At 52.3% G+C, this 12,630-nt stretch overlaps 1 protein-coding gene across 1 annotated transcript in view; it reads left to right on the forward strand.

Annotated features, from left to right (window-relative positions):
• The window catches only part of IGFBP4 (insulin like growth factor binding protein 4), an 11,919-nt gene extending 8,463 nt beyond the window's left edge, over positions 1 to 3,456 (forward strand). The window contains exons 3-4 of the mRNA XM_046676389.1: positions 82 to 216; positions 2,146 to 3,456. Coding sequence (XP_046532345.1) covers positions 82 to 216; positions 2,146 to 2,280 — 270 coding nt within the window. The 3' untranslated portion in view covers positions 2,281 to 3,456. The remainder of the gene's footprint in view (positions 1 to 81; positions 217 to 2,145) is intronic.
• The last annotated feature ends 9,174 nt before the right edge of the window (positions 3,457 to 12,630 follow it).

The following is a 12,630-nucleotide window of genomic DNA, read 5'->3' on the forward strand; positions in this document are numbered from 1 at the left end:
CCCCCCCCCCCCCCCCCCCTCCCCCCGGTCCTCCTGCTGTTCTGCCTTCTGCTGAGCAGTTTCATCCTTCCCCTCCTCCAGCCCCAGGGCTCCTGCCAGAGCGAGCTGCACCGGGCCCTGGAACGGCTGGCCGCCTCACAGAGCCGCACCCATGAGGACCTCTACATCATCCCCATCCCCAACTGCGACCGCAATGGCAACTTCCACCCCAAGCAGGTGGGTCTCCCTCTCCACCAGCTCAGCCCTGGCTTCGGCTTCAGGGGCATTCCCGGACTTTCCACAGAATGGTGATCTCAGGAAGGGGGAGGCTCCCCAACCTAACCCCTTGGGCCCTCCCTAAGCCCTCCCCCAGCCTCAGAATCTCAGCTCATTTTGCCCATTCACTCATTTTGCAGATGAGACTGAGGCCCATGGAGGGGTAAAGACCAGCCCAAAGTCACAGAATGAGTTAATGGCAGATGGGTTATCCTGCAATTTCCATGACCTCTGGATTCACCATCTGATGTAGACCTAGTACTCCTAGCAACCTATGCCTCCTGACACTCTCACTCCCCACTACTCCATTCCTCTGAGTAGTGCTTTTCTGTCATGGACTCTCTGAGGTTTCATCTGGGAATGAAGGGGCTAGATCATGAGGAGCTGAGGTGGAAACTCAGACTGCCCCTTCCCGCAAGCTGAGCAGCCAGACCATCTGGGGTTCAGCCAGATCTGACAGCCTGAGACAGGAGCTTTGGGTGGAAGCAGAGGAAGGAAGAGGGCAGGAGAGAAAACATGAATGCAGTAACCTCCGTGCTCCTGCTCCCTCATGCCCTTGGAAAACAGGTTCCTCTGATGAGCCACCAGGAGGCTGGGATGTTCAGCAGGGTTGGCCTGCTCCAGCCTCTTCTCTGGCCAGTCAGAGTTGGACCCACTTGGAAGGTGGCATGTGTGGGCAGGGCACTGTGGTGCCTCATGCTGGGTGTGGCCTCGGGAGCCCTGACCTAGATCTCCTTCGCCAGCTCTTTGTGGGCAGAGGCACACACTCCACTCCACGCGTACCCACAAAGTAGGCTGCCACTTGGCCAGCAGAGGCCTAGCTAGGAGGAAGGCTGCCCCCTGGGTCTGCACATCTCAGGACGGCTCAAGGAGGTTATGAGGTGATGTACAATGAGTGGCCCAGAGAGGGCACCTCTAAAACCAATGCCAAACCTATCTCCAATGTTTATCCCAACACCAATTTTACCTTTGTCTCAATTTTTAAAAACTTTTCCCCTAATTAAAAAAAAATTAATAGACTTTGTTTTTTAGAGCACTTTTAGGTTTACAGAAAATTGAGCAGGAAGTACAGAGTTCCCATCTACTCTCCCACCCCCAGTTTCCCCTATTAACATCTTGCATTAGTGTGGTAAATTTGTTATGATTGAAGAACTAATATTGATACATTATTATTAACTAAAGTCCATAGTTTATGTTAGGGTTCACTCTTTGTATTGTATAATTCTATGTGTTTTCTTCCCCCAATTTTTATCCCACTGAAAGTTCTGACACTTGCCTCTTTATCCCCAGACCAATTCTGACCCTTGAGACAACCTTCACTCCAACTCTAATTCTGACTCTGAAATACACCTTTGCCCCCTGCCCTCCCTCCTCCTGCTGTCTAATCTTTACCCAAACTTTAGTCCAACTCCTTTAGTTGTTCTGACCTGAACTTCTATCTTTATCCCAATTCCATTTTTGACCTGGGCTGTAAGCCTCACCCAACTCAAGTTTTAGTCATAATTCCCAATTCTACTGCAACTCTTATCCTGATGCTACCTTAACTTCAACTACTCTTAACACATCCCATTTCTAAAGTCCCAACCCAATCAGAACACACACTTAACACCTATCCAACCTAAACTCTAGCCTTTCAAACCCAGCTGCACCTTTAAACTCCATGCATCCAGTCTCCCCTCCAGCTGGGCTGGAGAACCTGTTTTCCAAAACTCTCTGGACCTTTCCTTTTTGGCCAAGTTCTCTCTACTCTGTGAGCTCAGAGGACCCATGCTCATGAAAGAACCTCCACCCTCAAAGGCCATCTTGGAGCAACTGTCTGACTTGGGGCCTGGGCTGGGATTGGGGTGAGATGCCTGAGAACTGACCTCTCATACCCCCTTGTCTTGGCAGTGCCACCCCGCCCTGGATGGGCAACGCGGCAAATGCTGGTGTGTGGACCGGAAGACAGGAGTGAAGCTGCCGGGGGGCCTTGAGCCGAAGGGGGAGCTGGACTGCCACCAGCTGGCTGATAGCTTCCGCGAGTGAGCCCTGCCAGCAGGCAGGGGACTCAGTGCCCCCTGCTACTCTCTCCCCTGGAGGCTGCAGAACTGACCTGGAGCCTGGGTCTGAGTCCTGGCTCTGCCTCTGGCCCAGAAGTTTCCCTCGGGGGTGTGTGTGTGTGTGTGTGTGTGTGTGTGTATGAGTATGAGCATGGGTGTGCCCTTGGGATGAGCTGGAGCCTAGGGGTGTCCTCTTTGGGTTTAGATAGCCCAAGAGGTCTGAGAGTGGCAATGGGGGAGCCCTGGTGTGTTTCCAAATTGATCCTGGATTCATTCATTCATTCAGCCATCTAGCCACCCAGCCATCTAAAAACATTTATTGACCACGTACTACATGCCACTTCTAGTTTTCAGCCCTGGGGCCTCTTATTCTGCCTTCCTCTGATTTAGGGATGTGGGGCCACCTCCTATAAGATGAGCACAAGCCTGTGGAAGAAGAGAAGTCCCATTTCCAGAATCAGAGGAGGAAAGTAGACATGTACCTTGACAATTGTCCCTCCTCTCATTCTAGTCAGAGGGTAGAGGTCATAGGGAAGGTGTAGGGTGGCAGATGGCTCAAAGGTCAGGAGACCCAGACCCATTTCCAAAGCTGAGGCCTGCCAGGCTCCCCTTTTCTTTCTTCCAGGTCCCTCCAGGGGGAAGGACCTACAAAGACAAGCCAAGATCCATCTCAGCTTTTGGGTCGAGTGTGGTGCCATCTGCTTGGTTGCCTGGTAGCCCAGACCCCACTATGGGGGAGGGAAGAAGGTCAGAGAAAGGTCTGCAGGACAGAGGGCTGGGGAGGTGGGGCCCATCTCTGAGCAGTCAAGATTGGAGGAAAGAATGCATGGTCAGACTGTGTGTGCCTGATGGAGAAGAGGACCCACATTCCGGGGGTGAGGGACTTGCCTTGGGTCTTGCTTCCTTCCTCATTTGTGGTCACAGCCATGAGGTCACCAGGATGACTCCATCCTTCAGTGGCTCACACTCTGTGGCTCTGCCTCCCTCCCCACATCTCTTTCCCCTGCACCCCCCTCCCCCACACTGCCCTACCCCCTGGGCATTTTCTGGCTTGACTGGATAGAAGGAGACTTAGGGACCTACCAGTTGGCCATAGTGTCTTTTCTTTTTCTTTTGGTTTTTTTTTTTTTTTTTTTACAAAACAAAACAAAAATCTAGACAATTGTGTTTGGTTGATTTATTTCAAATTAGAGACAGAGATGTACCAGGGTGGGGAGACCTGCCTTACATGGTAAAAGGACTGCAAAGGGTCAGCCAATTCACCCTCCTCTTCCCTGCAGCCTCTTCCTAGGGGGCCTCCCTGTCCCCAGAGTCTGTGCTGTCTGTGTTCAGACTCCTGGTGGGCAAATAATGGCTTCTGAATGGAGGGAGCAAGCAAGGACAGCCCTGCTGGGCCAGAGCTATTTCTGGGATCAGCCTGTGTGTGAAGCTGGGGCATTTCCTAGGATATCAGGCAGATTGGGTTTGCAACTGGATTTGATTTATTAATTTAGTAGGGGGAGGCACTGCCCTGAAGTTGGGGAAAGGGGATAAACTCTCCAGTGCATTCCACAGCTCTGACTGCCTAGATTCCTGCCTGAGGGGTGTGCTGAAATTTGATTCTGAGGGGTTGGAAGTGGGGGCATCTTTGATCTTGCTGTCCTGGGCTCACCAGGCTGTGGGCTCCTGGTGCCAGCCCCCAAATTTGTGCTTATGTGGTATGACTAGATTCCTGGTCATCTGCCAGTGCCTCACCCTCCACCTCTCTGCTGTGTGTGTGTGTGTGTGTGTGTGTGTGTGTGTGTGGCATTGATCTCTTGGGTGGGGGCCCCCTCCCGGGAGGTCACCCGCAGCCCTGAGACCCAGTGCGCTGAGTCTGCTGCACTCTGGGGGAACTCCCTCCTATCTGGTTGTCTCCTGGATTCCTAGACCCTCCCTAGCTGCGGAGGCGCTCCCAGGCCTCTCGATTTCCCTGGCCCCTGATGCACTGGCATCTGTGCTGTCTGCATCTTGAGTCGGTGGCTGCAATCCTTGTCTCTCTAGCTCTGTCTCAGTGGTGGCATCCTGTAGCCATCTGATTTCCCTGAGGCACCACAGGCCACTGCCAGCAGCAGGAGATAAAGAACAAAGTGACGGTGAGGGTTGCTCCCTCGGTCTCCTGGCCACTCTTCACAGACCACCCTTCTTCTGGGGCTGAGGCCAAGTCATGTTGGGGTAGAAGGTGGGCAAAGGCTGATGATTAATTTTTAGGTCCCTGTACCACGTGTAGAGAGAGTATCTCTTTCTCTAAAGCATCTCTTTAAACTCCCCTTTGTCTCCAGTCCCCTTCCCAATATTCTACCCTTGCATCCTTGGCAGTGGGTGGTAGGAGGTTCTTTTTCGTTCATGGGCCTCCAGAAAAAGCAGGGTCTGCTTGGGAAGAAGCTGCATGTGTGGCCTAGGATGTACCTTTGTTATACACATATATTTGTGGTGTGTGTGCGTGTGCACACGTGTGAATATAGCAAAGTGATACTTTGGATGTGAGTGTATGGGCTTTTACAGGGCATGTATACCTGATCTGAGTGCACGTAGACAAGAAGCACATTTGTGTGGTGTGTCTATGTGGGCTGTGTGGATCTGAGTATGGATGTGTGTGCTGTGAGAGAGGAAAGGAGAAATACACAAAGTATGTATGTCCTTCCCTCCCAGCTGTGAGTGCGTGACCATCGCTCATTAGGTGTCCCTACTGCAGGTTTTGTGGGGAGCTATCTAGCACCAGAGAACAGGGGATGTGTACTTTGGGAGGGGGAATTCCACATCCCACAGAAACCACCCCCCACCTCTGGCGCTTGCTCCCGTGATCTGGGAGCCAGGTCCTAGATGTCAAAGAAGGACATAAAAGCATCTCTATGTCAATGTGGACACGCTCTACCACTGCCAGGTCAGAGGAAGTGCACTGTCTTGGGCAGTGTCACAGTGTGGAGAACTGGGCTCCAGAGAGGAACTGCTGGTCTAGTTTGCACCTAGGCCCTCCCACCATGGCCTCCAAAGACCCTTGAATGGTCACTCTAGTTGCCACAGGGGCATCAGCATCTCTGGCAGCCATGGAAGGGAGGAGGTGGTAAGGACCAAAATCTTATGTCCTAGTTGGGCCACCATACCTGGATGAACCTAAAACTGAAGTCCTTGAAGTCCTTGAGAGCTCTGCCCTGCGTCTCCAAGAAATGTCATTCCCCCATACTGTGGCTTGGAGCAGAAGATGGGAGGCACCTCACCAGGCTCCCCTAGCCCAGTGGTGCCGATCTGCATCAGGCATTTGGTTTCCATTTCCCAGCTCATTAGTGGAGATCAAGCCCTGATGTCTGCTGAGGGTTGGGGGCTGGGTTTTAAATTGGCAAGAAGGCAGGGAGGGAGTAGGGAGAAAAAAACCGAGACTTGGACTGACTCCAGTTTTGGATTCAGGTTGGGGGGATCTCTGGAGAGCTGGCCAAGCCTCCTGACCCCTCCTCCTATCAGGGCCCTGAGGTTCCAGCCATTGCCATCCCTTCAACTCCTTCCAGGAAAAGGCCGCTTGTTGCAACCGCTCTGCCCTCTGGGCCGGATTCCGCCCCTGAGCTGCTCCAGGAATGTTATGAGGCTTGCAGGACTTGGGGAGTCTGCTCGGCCCTCCTTCTTTGGGGGGCGGGGAGCGGGCGGATATGACTGTGTGGTAAATGACCCTGAAATATTCCCAGCCAGAGAAACTCCCCCTGCATTCCAGACCCCTATGGCAATTTCACCTCTGACCTAGAAAGAGAAAGTCAAGATGATGTGGTTGGATGGAGCTGGGAGGCAGGCTGGCAGCTGGGATCTTGGGTCCTAATGGGGAAGAGGGGAGGAAGGGGTGGTTTGTGAGTCAGGGGGAGGATCAATAAGTAAGCATATTCAAGGGGAAAGAGGGAGTTAATGGGAACAATAAGTGGAGGAGAGACAATGAGACAGACCTTGTTTTTTGGAGCAGACACCGCTCCAGCCAGCCAAGGGTCTAATTAGATCCTCACTGTCAGAGTGACCTGTCCCTTCTATGTCTGAGGCCCCAGGGGCTGGGGAGGGTTGAGGTCAGGGAGTAGAAGGGGGGAGTGCTGCAGATAATTAGAAACATGCTCTACTGAGTCAGCAGGCGCCACCAGAACCACCCCCCCCCCCCCCCCCCGCCCCCACCACCACCCTCCTCTCTTCCCCAGGTACCCAATCCCCTTCCCCACAACCTGGACCATTCCAGCCAGACTAGGGGAGGGGCTGGTGGAGCCTGGGAGTAGCAACCAGGGGAGATTGGCTTCCTGGCCCTGACACGGTCTCTAAAGTGCAAACAACATATTTTCACCATGCATTGGTATTTAATTACATATAAAAACAGAGCCATTAAACTGAAATTAAACCCTTGTTGGAATCATTTAATTCAGGGCGTGACAAATTGCTTTCAGTGGAGGTGGCTTGAAGTCTCCCCAGGGAGAGACGGAGATTAGTGGCTTCCTTGGCTGGCTGGTTCCCCTCATTCTCATTCTCTTGGCCCCCTTGCCAGCTCTAAATTCTGAAACTGGGGTCAGAGCCTTCTTCCTAAAGACCACCCAAGCCAAAGGGAAGCCTGTAGGTTTGTTCAGGATGATGGGAATGGAGGGTTGGGGAATCACAGAGTCACTGTCTAACCCAGTTTTTGACAACCTGGTCCCTTTTACCAATGGGGAAGCTGAGGCCCAGGTACCAAGGTCTTCCAGAGCCAGGATTCGAACACTTGCCCAAGCCATGGCCAGGGAGGCTGTTTTTTCAGGCTTGTGTCCTTTCACCCGAGGCCTGGAGACAGAACTTGGGGGCCAGATGGGTGAGTGTTGGGGAACCAGAGTAGACTCTGGTCGGGGAGGGTAGATTCCTCTGGAGCTGGGCTCCGGTCTGGTCCAAGTCTGGAGACAGCAGGGAAGGCAAAGTGGTGGCTCTGGAGCATGGGCTGCTGAGGCAGCCTTAACTTCCTGGAGGGCAGCCTGGTGCCCAGACTCTGGAATTAGGCAGACCTGGTTTCTTACCACCTGGGTGAGGTTGGGCAAGTAAGACCTTTCACTCCTGTGAGCCTCAGTTTTCCCATCTGTCAAATGGAGGTGGAAATTCCTATCTATAGTGTTCCTGTGAAGACTAGTGGGCAGAATGTGTGGACAGGGCTCAGGGCCAAGTTCAGTAAGTGGTTCTATTAAACTTCCTTCTCAGGACCTCTGATTCCGCATTTGTAATAAGATCCAGCTGGGACCTGGTGGTTTCTAGGGCCTTTGCTTGCTCTGATCCTCTCTGTTTGTGGCCCTTTCTCCTCTCTTTAGGCTCCTTCATTCCTTCAGTTTCCCATCTCTCCTCTATTGTGTGTTTGTCTAACTATGGACAGAGGCCTGGGGTCTGTGGTTAGATTGCTGGGTAGGAACAGGCAGGCCCATGCCTCCTGAGGTTTCCCTGCCTCACCTACTCTTCCAGTGGCTGTGTGTGAGGCCTATCTGGGAGGTGAAAGGAGACCAATTGGGATGGGGACTACACTCTGATGAGAGGTGCTGCGGGGTGTGCAGTGAGGTTGTGGCCTCCCTCCCCCATGTGCCCTCTAGGATCTGGGAACCTGCTCTCCTGATTGGAACCAGATGGGTCTTCTGTGGCCGGAAGCCTGTCTTAGAAGTCCACTCACTCAATGTCCTCCCCTAGGAGGGGTGGGGGGCATAGACTAAGGGGAAGTGGAGGTATGGCGGGGCCCTCTTCACTGGGGCTGGGAGAGAGGGTCTTTTCCCTTCTCTCTACTCTCCAGGCTAGTGGCCTGGAAACTTTTCTATTAGTCCAGGGAGGGTGGTGGTGGGGTGGTGGTCAGCGGAGTACAAGTCTCTCACTGAGGTTTGGCGGGCCGTCTTTGACCTTATGACAGCCTCCTCTGGGAGCAGTACCTCCTCCCCATCCCTGAAGTGAAGCTCAGCTGCAGATTGCCTAGGAGGGGATGACAGCGCATGTCCTTTGTCTCCTGGAGTGGCCTCAAGGTCATTCCCTTCACCCCTGGCCTCCTTGTCCTTGGTAGGCAGAGAGGTTCCTGCACTGGGGTTGAAGTGGAAGGGCCAGGCTGAGACCCAGGGTTCCCGTCATTGCAGGTCTGGCAGCTACCCTGCTGCAGATGGCTGCCCTGCCAGCCTGGCGGCCAGCACAAATGCGTTACAGCTGTACCTCTACTGGCTTGCTCCTGAGAATCTAGAGACAGAGGCGGGGAGCCTGGGGGACTCAGAGGGCACACATGGAGAGCCAGAGTGGGTAGGGGACAGGCCAAGACAGCTGCCAAGCAAACCCAGGTTGCTGAGAGAGTGGGGACAAGGAAATCTGAAGCTTTGGAGAAAGCTTCCCCAACACACACACATTGGAGTGGGGGCTTCCTGAGGAAGCATGGCACTCGGGGTGGGGTACTGCCTGGCAACCATGGCTCAGGTCCTTGCCTCCCTTTCTGGTCCTGATCTCTGAGCAGAGTCAGAAGCTTCTAAGTTGGAGCAGCAGGGAGGGGAGCCCAGCCTCGTCACCACCCAGGGGAAATTGGACCAGACTGCTCAGGAAATAAATTCAATTTTCCAGTATCATGGAAGGTTAGTTGGACAATAGAGGTTTTTTTCCCCCAAAAAACATAAAAAAAAAAAAGAAGTCCAAATTGCCTTTGGCTAAGCTATCTCCCAACTTCATTTCTCAGCCTCAGTTCAAGGCTTCTCATTCAAAGTGACATGTGACTGTTTGGTGACCCTGGCCTGATCTCAGCTGGAGGGGTCAGGCCAGGCCAGCCTGAACCGTGACTACCTCCACTTCCAAAAGCCCTGGGCAGGCCCAGCCTCCTGCAATGAGGGAGGTGCTGTGGTAAAAACAAAAACCCTCCCCCAAAGAGCTTTCGAGTTTAGGGGCGGGTGTGTTCTAAATCCCAGGCAACAAGCCCAGAGGAGTTTATATTAAAATGTAAACTGAGACCTTAAAAGTTTTGAAAAGTTTTCTTTTTGGGGGCTGGGGTGGAGGAGGTTGCCTTTAAAATGCAAATGGACCTTGTTAACCCTTGCTGGGGGATCTAATGAGGGTAGAGGGCCCCGCAGGCTTGGGGAGGGGCCAGCCTCCAGTTGTGCGGTCTGCAGATGGTGGCCTTGTGGGGGACTCTAGTGGCCTTGTGGGGGACTCTGGGCACTGGCAGAGGAAGGGAGGGTCAGCACAATCCAAAGTAGAGGGCATGCCCAGAGTGGGGCGAGAGCAGAGGCTGCCAGGAGGAAGATAAATTCTGGGGTGGGAGGTAGGAGAAGGGAAGACCACACAGGAAGCTTTGGGGACTGCAGGGCAGTATTTGGGCTGGAGAGGGGTGTATGTGTTGGGAGAGAGGGGGTGGCTCTAGCCTGGTAGCTGAGAAAGGCCACTCCTAAGAAGACCAGGGCTGGAGGCAGCTTTCAAGTTCTTCTCCAGCTTACCGATTACACAGGTGGAAAACTGAGGCCTAGATGGCTCTGTGACTTACGGGTCTGAAGGCATAACTGAGCTGGTGGCAGAAACAGATTAGAACTCAGGGCAATGTTCTTTTCACACCATCTCTCAATGGAGCCAGGGTGGGGAGGTGGTTGGGCACCCAAATAGGAAGAGACTCTTCAGTCTCCAGAAAGGGGAAGCTAAGTAAGGGCTATCATTTGAGAGGAAGGAAGGAAGTCTGATGGAAGATTCTGGGTGGAAGATTACATGGGGAAATACTCCACCTTCTAGGCTGAAAGAGGGATGGGTGACTCTCTCAACACCCTGAGTAGCCTGGGGCTAGGGATTGGGGTGGGGACCTAGTCCCTGATGGGAGAAGAGGGGTTTGGCAGAGACACCAGAAGGAGGGACAGACAACCCTACCCTAGCGTAGGTGGAGGCAGGGGTTGGACTTGATGACCTCTGGTTCAATAAACTCCAAATGTGGTCATTATCATCATCACCACGGGTTTGGGTCCAGATTGATTGGGTTCAAATCGCACTCTGCCACTTATGGTTGGGCCCTGGGAAACTGACTTAATTTCCTAATCTACAGTTCCATATCCATCAAATGAGGGTAAATAACAGTAGTTATGTAGTGTTGTTGTTAGGGTTAAATGAGATAAAATACAGCAAAGCTTCCAACAAATATTCACTACATTCAGGGGTCCTTGGCATATAGTAGGTGGTCAGTGAGAGCTATGGGAGTGCTTTCCTTCTTGTAATGAACGTTTGGACTCCATGGGCAACAAAGTGCATTCATGTCCACTGTGTCTTTAGGCTTCCTACAACCCTAATTTAGTGAGATGGATATTACAGTTGAGGAAACCGAGGCTCAATACCCAGAAAAGCAACTTCCCCTAAATCAGGCAGCTTGTCAATGGCAGAGAGGACTTGCCACCCAGATCTGCCTGACCACCCAGGCTTCTAATGCTTGATGCAGAAGGGGGAAGCAGGATGTGTGTGTGTGTGTGTGTACTTAGGTGGGAGTGGGGTGAACTAGGGAAAGGATATGTCCCATCTTGGTGTTCACGGGGTGTCAAATCTGAATGCTATGAAGGAGAGGACATTTCTCCTGGGGCACATGCAGACTATCCCCCAGCTCCTGGCCAACCTGGTGTACCTAATTCTGCACTGTTCACGTGGGAGCTCAGCACATATTTGGTAAACGAGTGAATGAGTGAGTGAGCATCACCCTTCTCCTCCCCCTCCTCATTTTCTCTTTCTGGTTCTCTCCTCCTTGTGTTTCTCCCTGCCCCCTAGGCCTGCTCCAAGCCAACATCCACTTGCACCCCTTGGCAAGATTAGACTGGGGAGAGGTGAAGAGCTGAGATGCCTTCCAGGAAGTAGAGTTACAAAACAAGCCCCGGCTGGCTCCAAGGGCACAGAATCGGGAAGGAGAAAGTCTGCTTTGCTGGGGCTGAAGGCCCCAGCCTAGCCAGGACTGGGGGGATTTTTGGGGGTGAGGAACATGGCTGGGGAAAGGTTCTGTAGGGAGGGGTGTTATGGATTGAATTTTGGCCCCCTAAATTCGCATGTTGAAGCCCTGACTCTTAGTGTGACTGTATTTGGAGATAGGACTTTAGGAGGTAATCAGGGTTAACTGAGGTCCTAAGGGTGGGGTCCTAATCCCGTAGAGCTGGTGGCTTTATAAGAAGAGAAGAGAGAGATCTTCTCTACAACTATGCACTGAGGCCACGTGAACAGGCAGTGGGAAGGTGGTCACTTGCAAGGCAAGAAGAGAGCCCTCACCAGAACCCAACCATGCTGCCACTCTGATCTCAGACTTCCAGGCTCCAGAACTGTGAGGAAATAAAAGTCTGTTGTTTAAGCCCCCCAGTCTGGTGTTTTGTTATGGCAGCCTGAGCAGACTAATACAACGGGGAATGGGAGTCCCAGGTCCTACTCTTTCTCACATGGTCCTTCCCAGCTCAGAAAGAACCCAGGACCCAGGCCCAGATCAAGTAGGCTCCTGCCCCAGCCCGTCTTGGGATGAGCGCCCCTATTCTTGGGCTTTTATCCCTTTCCTGGCCTGAACTCCAAGTCCTCACAGCTTCCTCTTCCCATCACGTTCCTCCCCTACCTAGGCCTCAGATCCTACCCCCATAGTCATATTTCTAAAGCACAAATCTGGTTGCTTAATCCCTGGATGAAAAGCCTCTGATGTCTCCCCATTACCTACAGGAGAAGTTCAAGCAGTTTGCCACGTACAATTGTGCATTGTGAAACCAGCACACAGGTACAGGGTGGTCCTGAGTCCGACCTCATCCATTCATTCATTATTCAACAAGTATTCATTCCCTAGACATTCTCAGCTTAGCACTCAAGGTTCTTGATGATCTGGCTCCTGCATCTTTCCTTTGCTTCCTCTCTCACCTACTGTCTTGGATACCATATGCTCCAGCCACGCTGAACATGGCACTTTTTCATACCTGTGTGCTTCACACATAGATTCATGCATCTGCTTGTCTAAGAATGCTGAGGCAGTAGGATGGGCACAGATTTGGAATCCTATTTCCCTGCCATTTACTAGCTAGGTGAATGTGGACAAGTTAACCCTGTGAGCCTCAGTTTTCTAATCTTTTAAATGGGATTAAACATATACAACGTGCCTCACATTGCCCTTAGCACATAGGAGACCCCCAATAAAAGCTGATTTCTCCCCCTCTTTGCATGCTAGGCTCCTATTCATCTTTAGAGACCCAACTCCAATGTTACCTCCTTGGTAACATTGTCCTCATTCCCTCCAAATGGGTAAAGTTTTTCTTCCCTGTTTCTAGCCTTCCTGCCAGCCCTGCATGGCACTTACAAGCTTCTGTTATAATGCTGCCACATTTATCTGTTTTCCTGGCTCACACGAACGAAGCAT

This window comes from Equus quagga, chromosome 11, assembly GCF_021613505.1.
Source record: "Equus quagga isolate Etosha38 chromosome 11, UCLA_HA_Equagga_1.0, whole genome shotgun sequence".
NCBI lineage: Eukaryota > Metazoa > Chordata > Mammalia > Perissodactyla > Equidae > Equus > Equus quagga.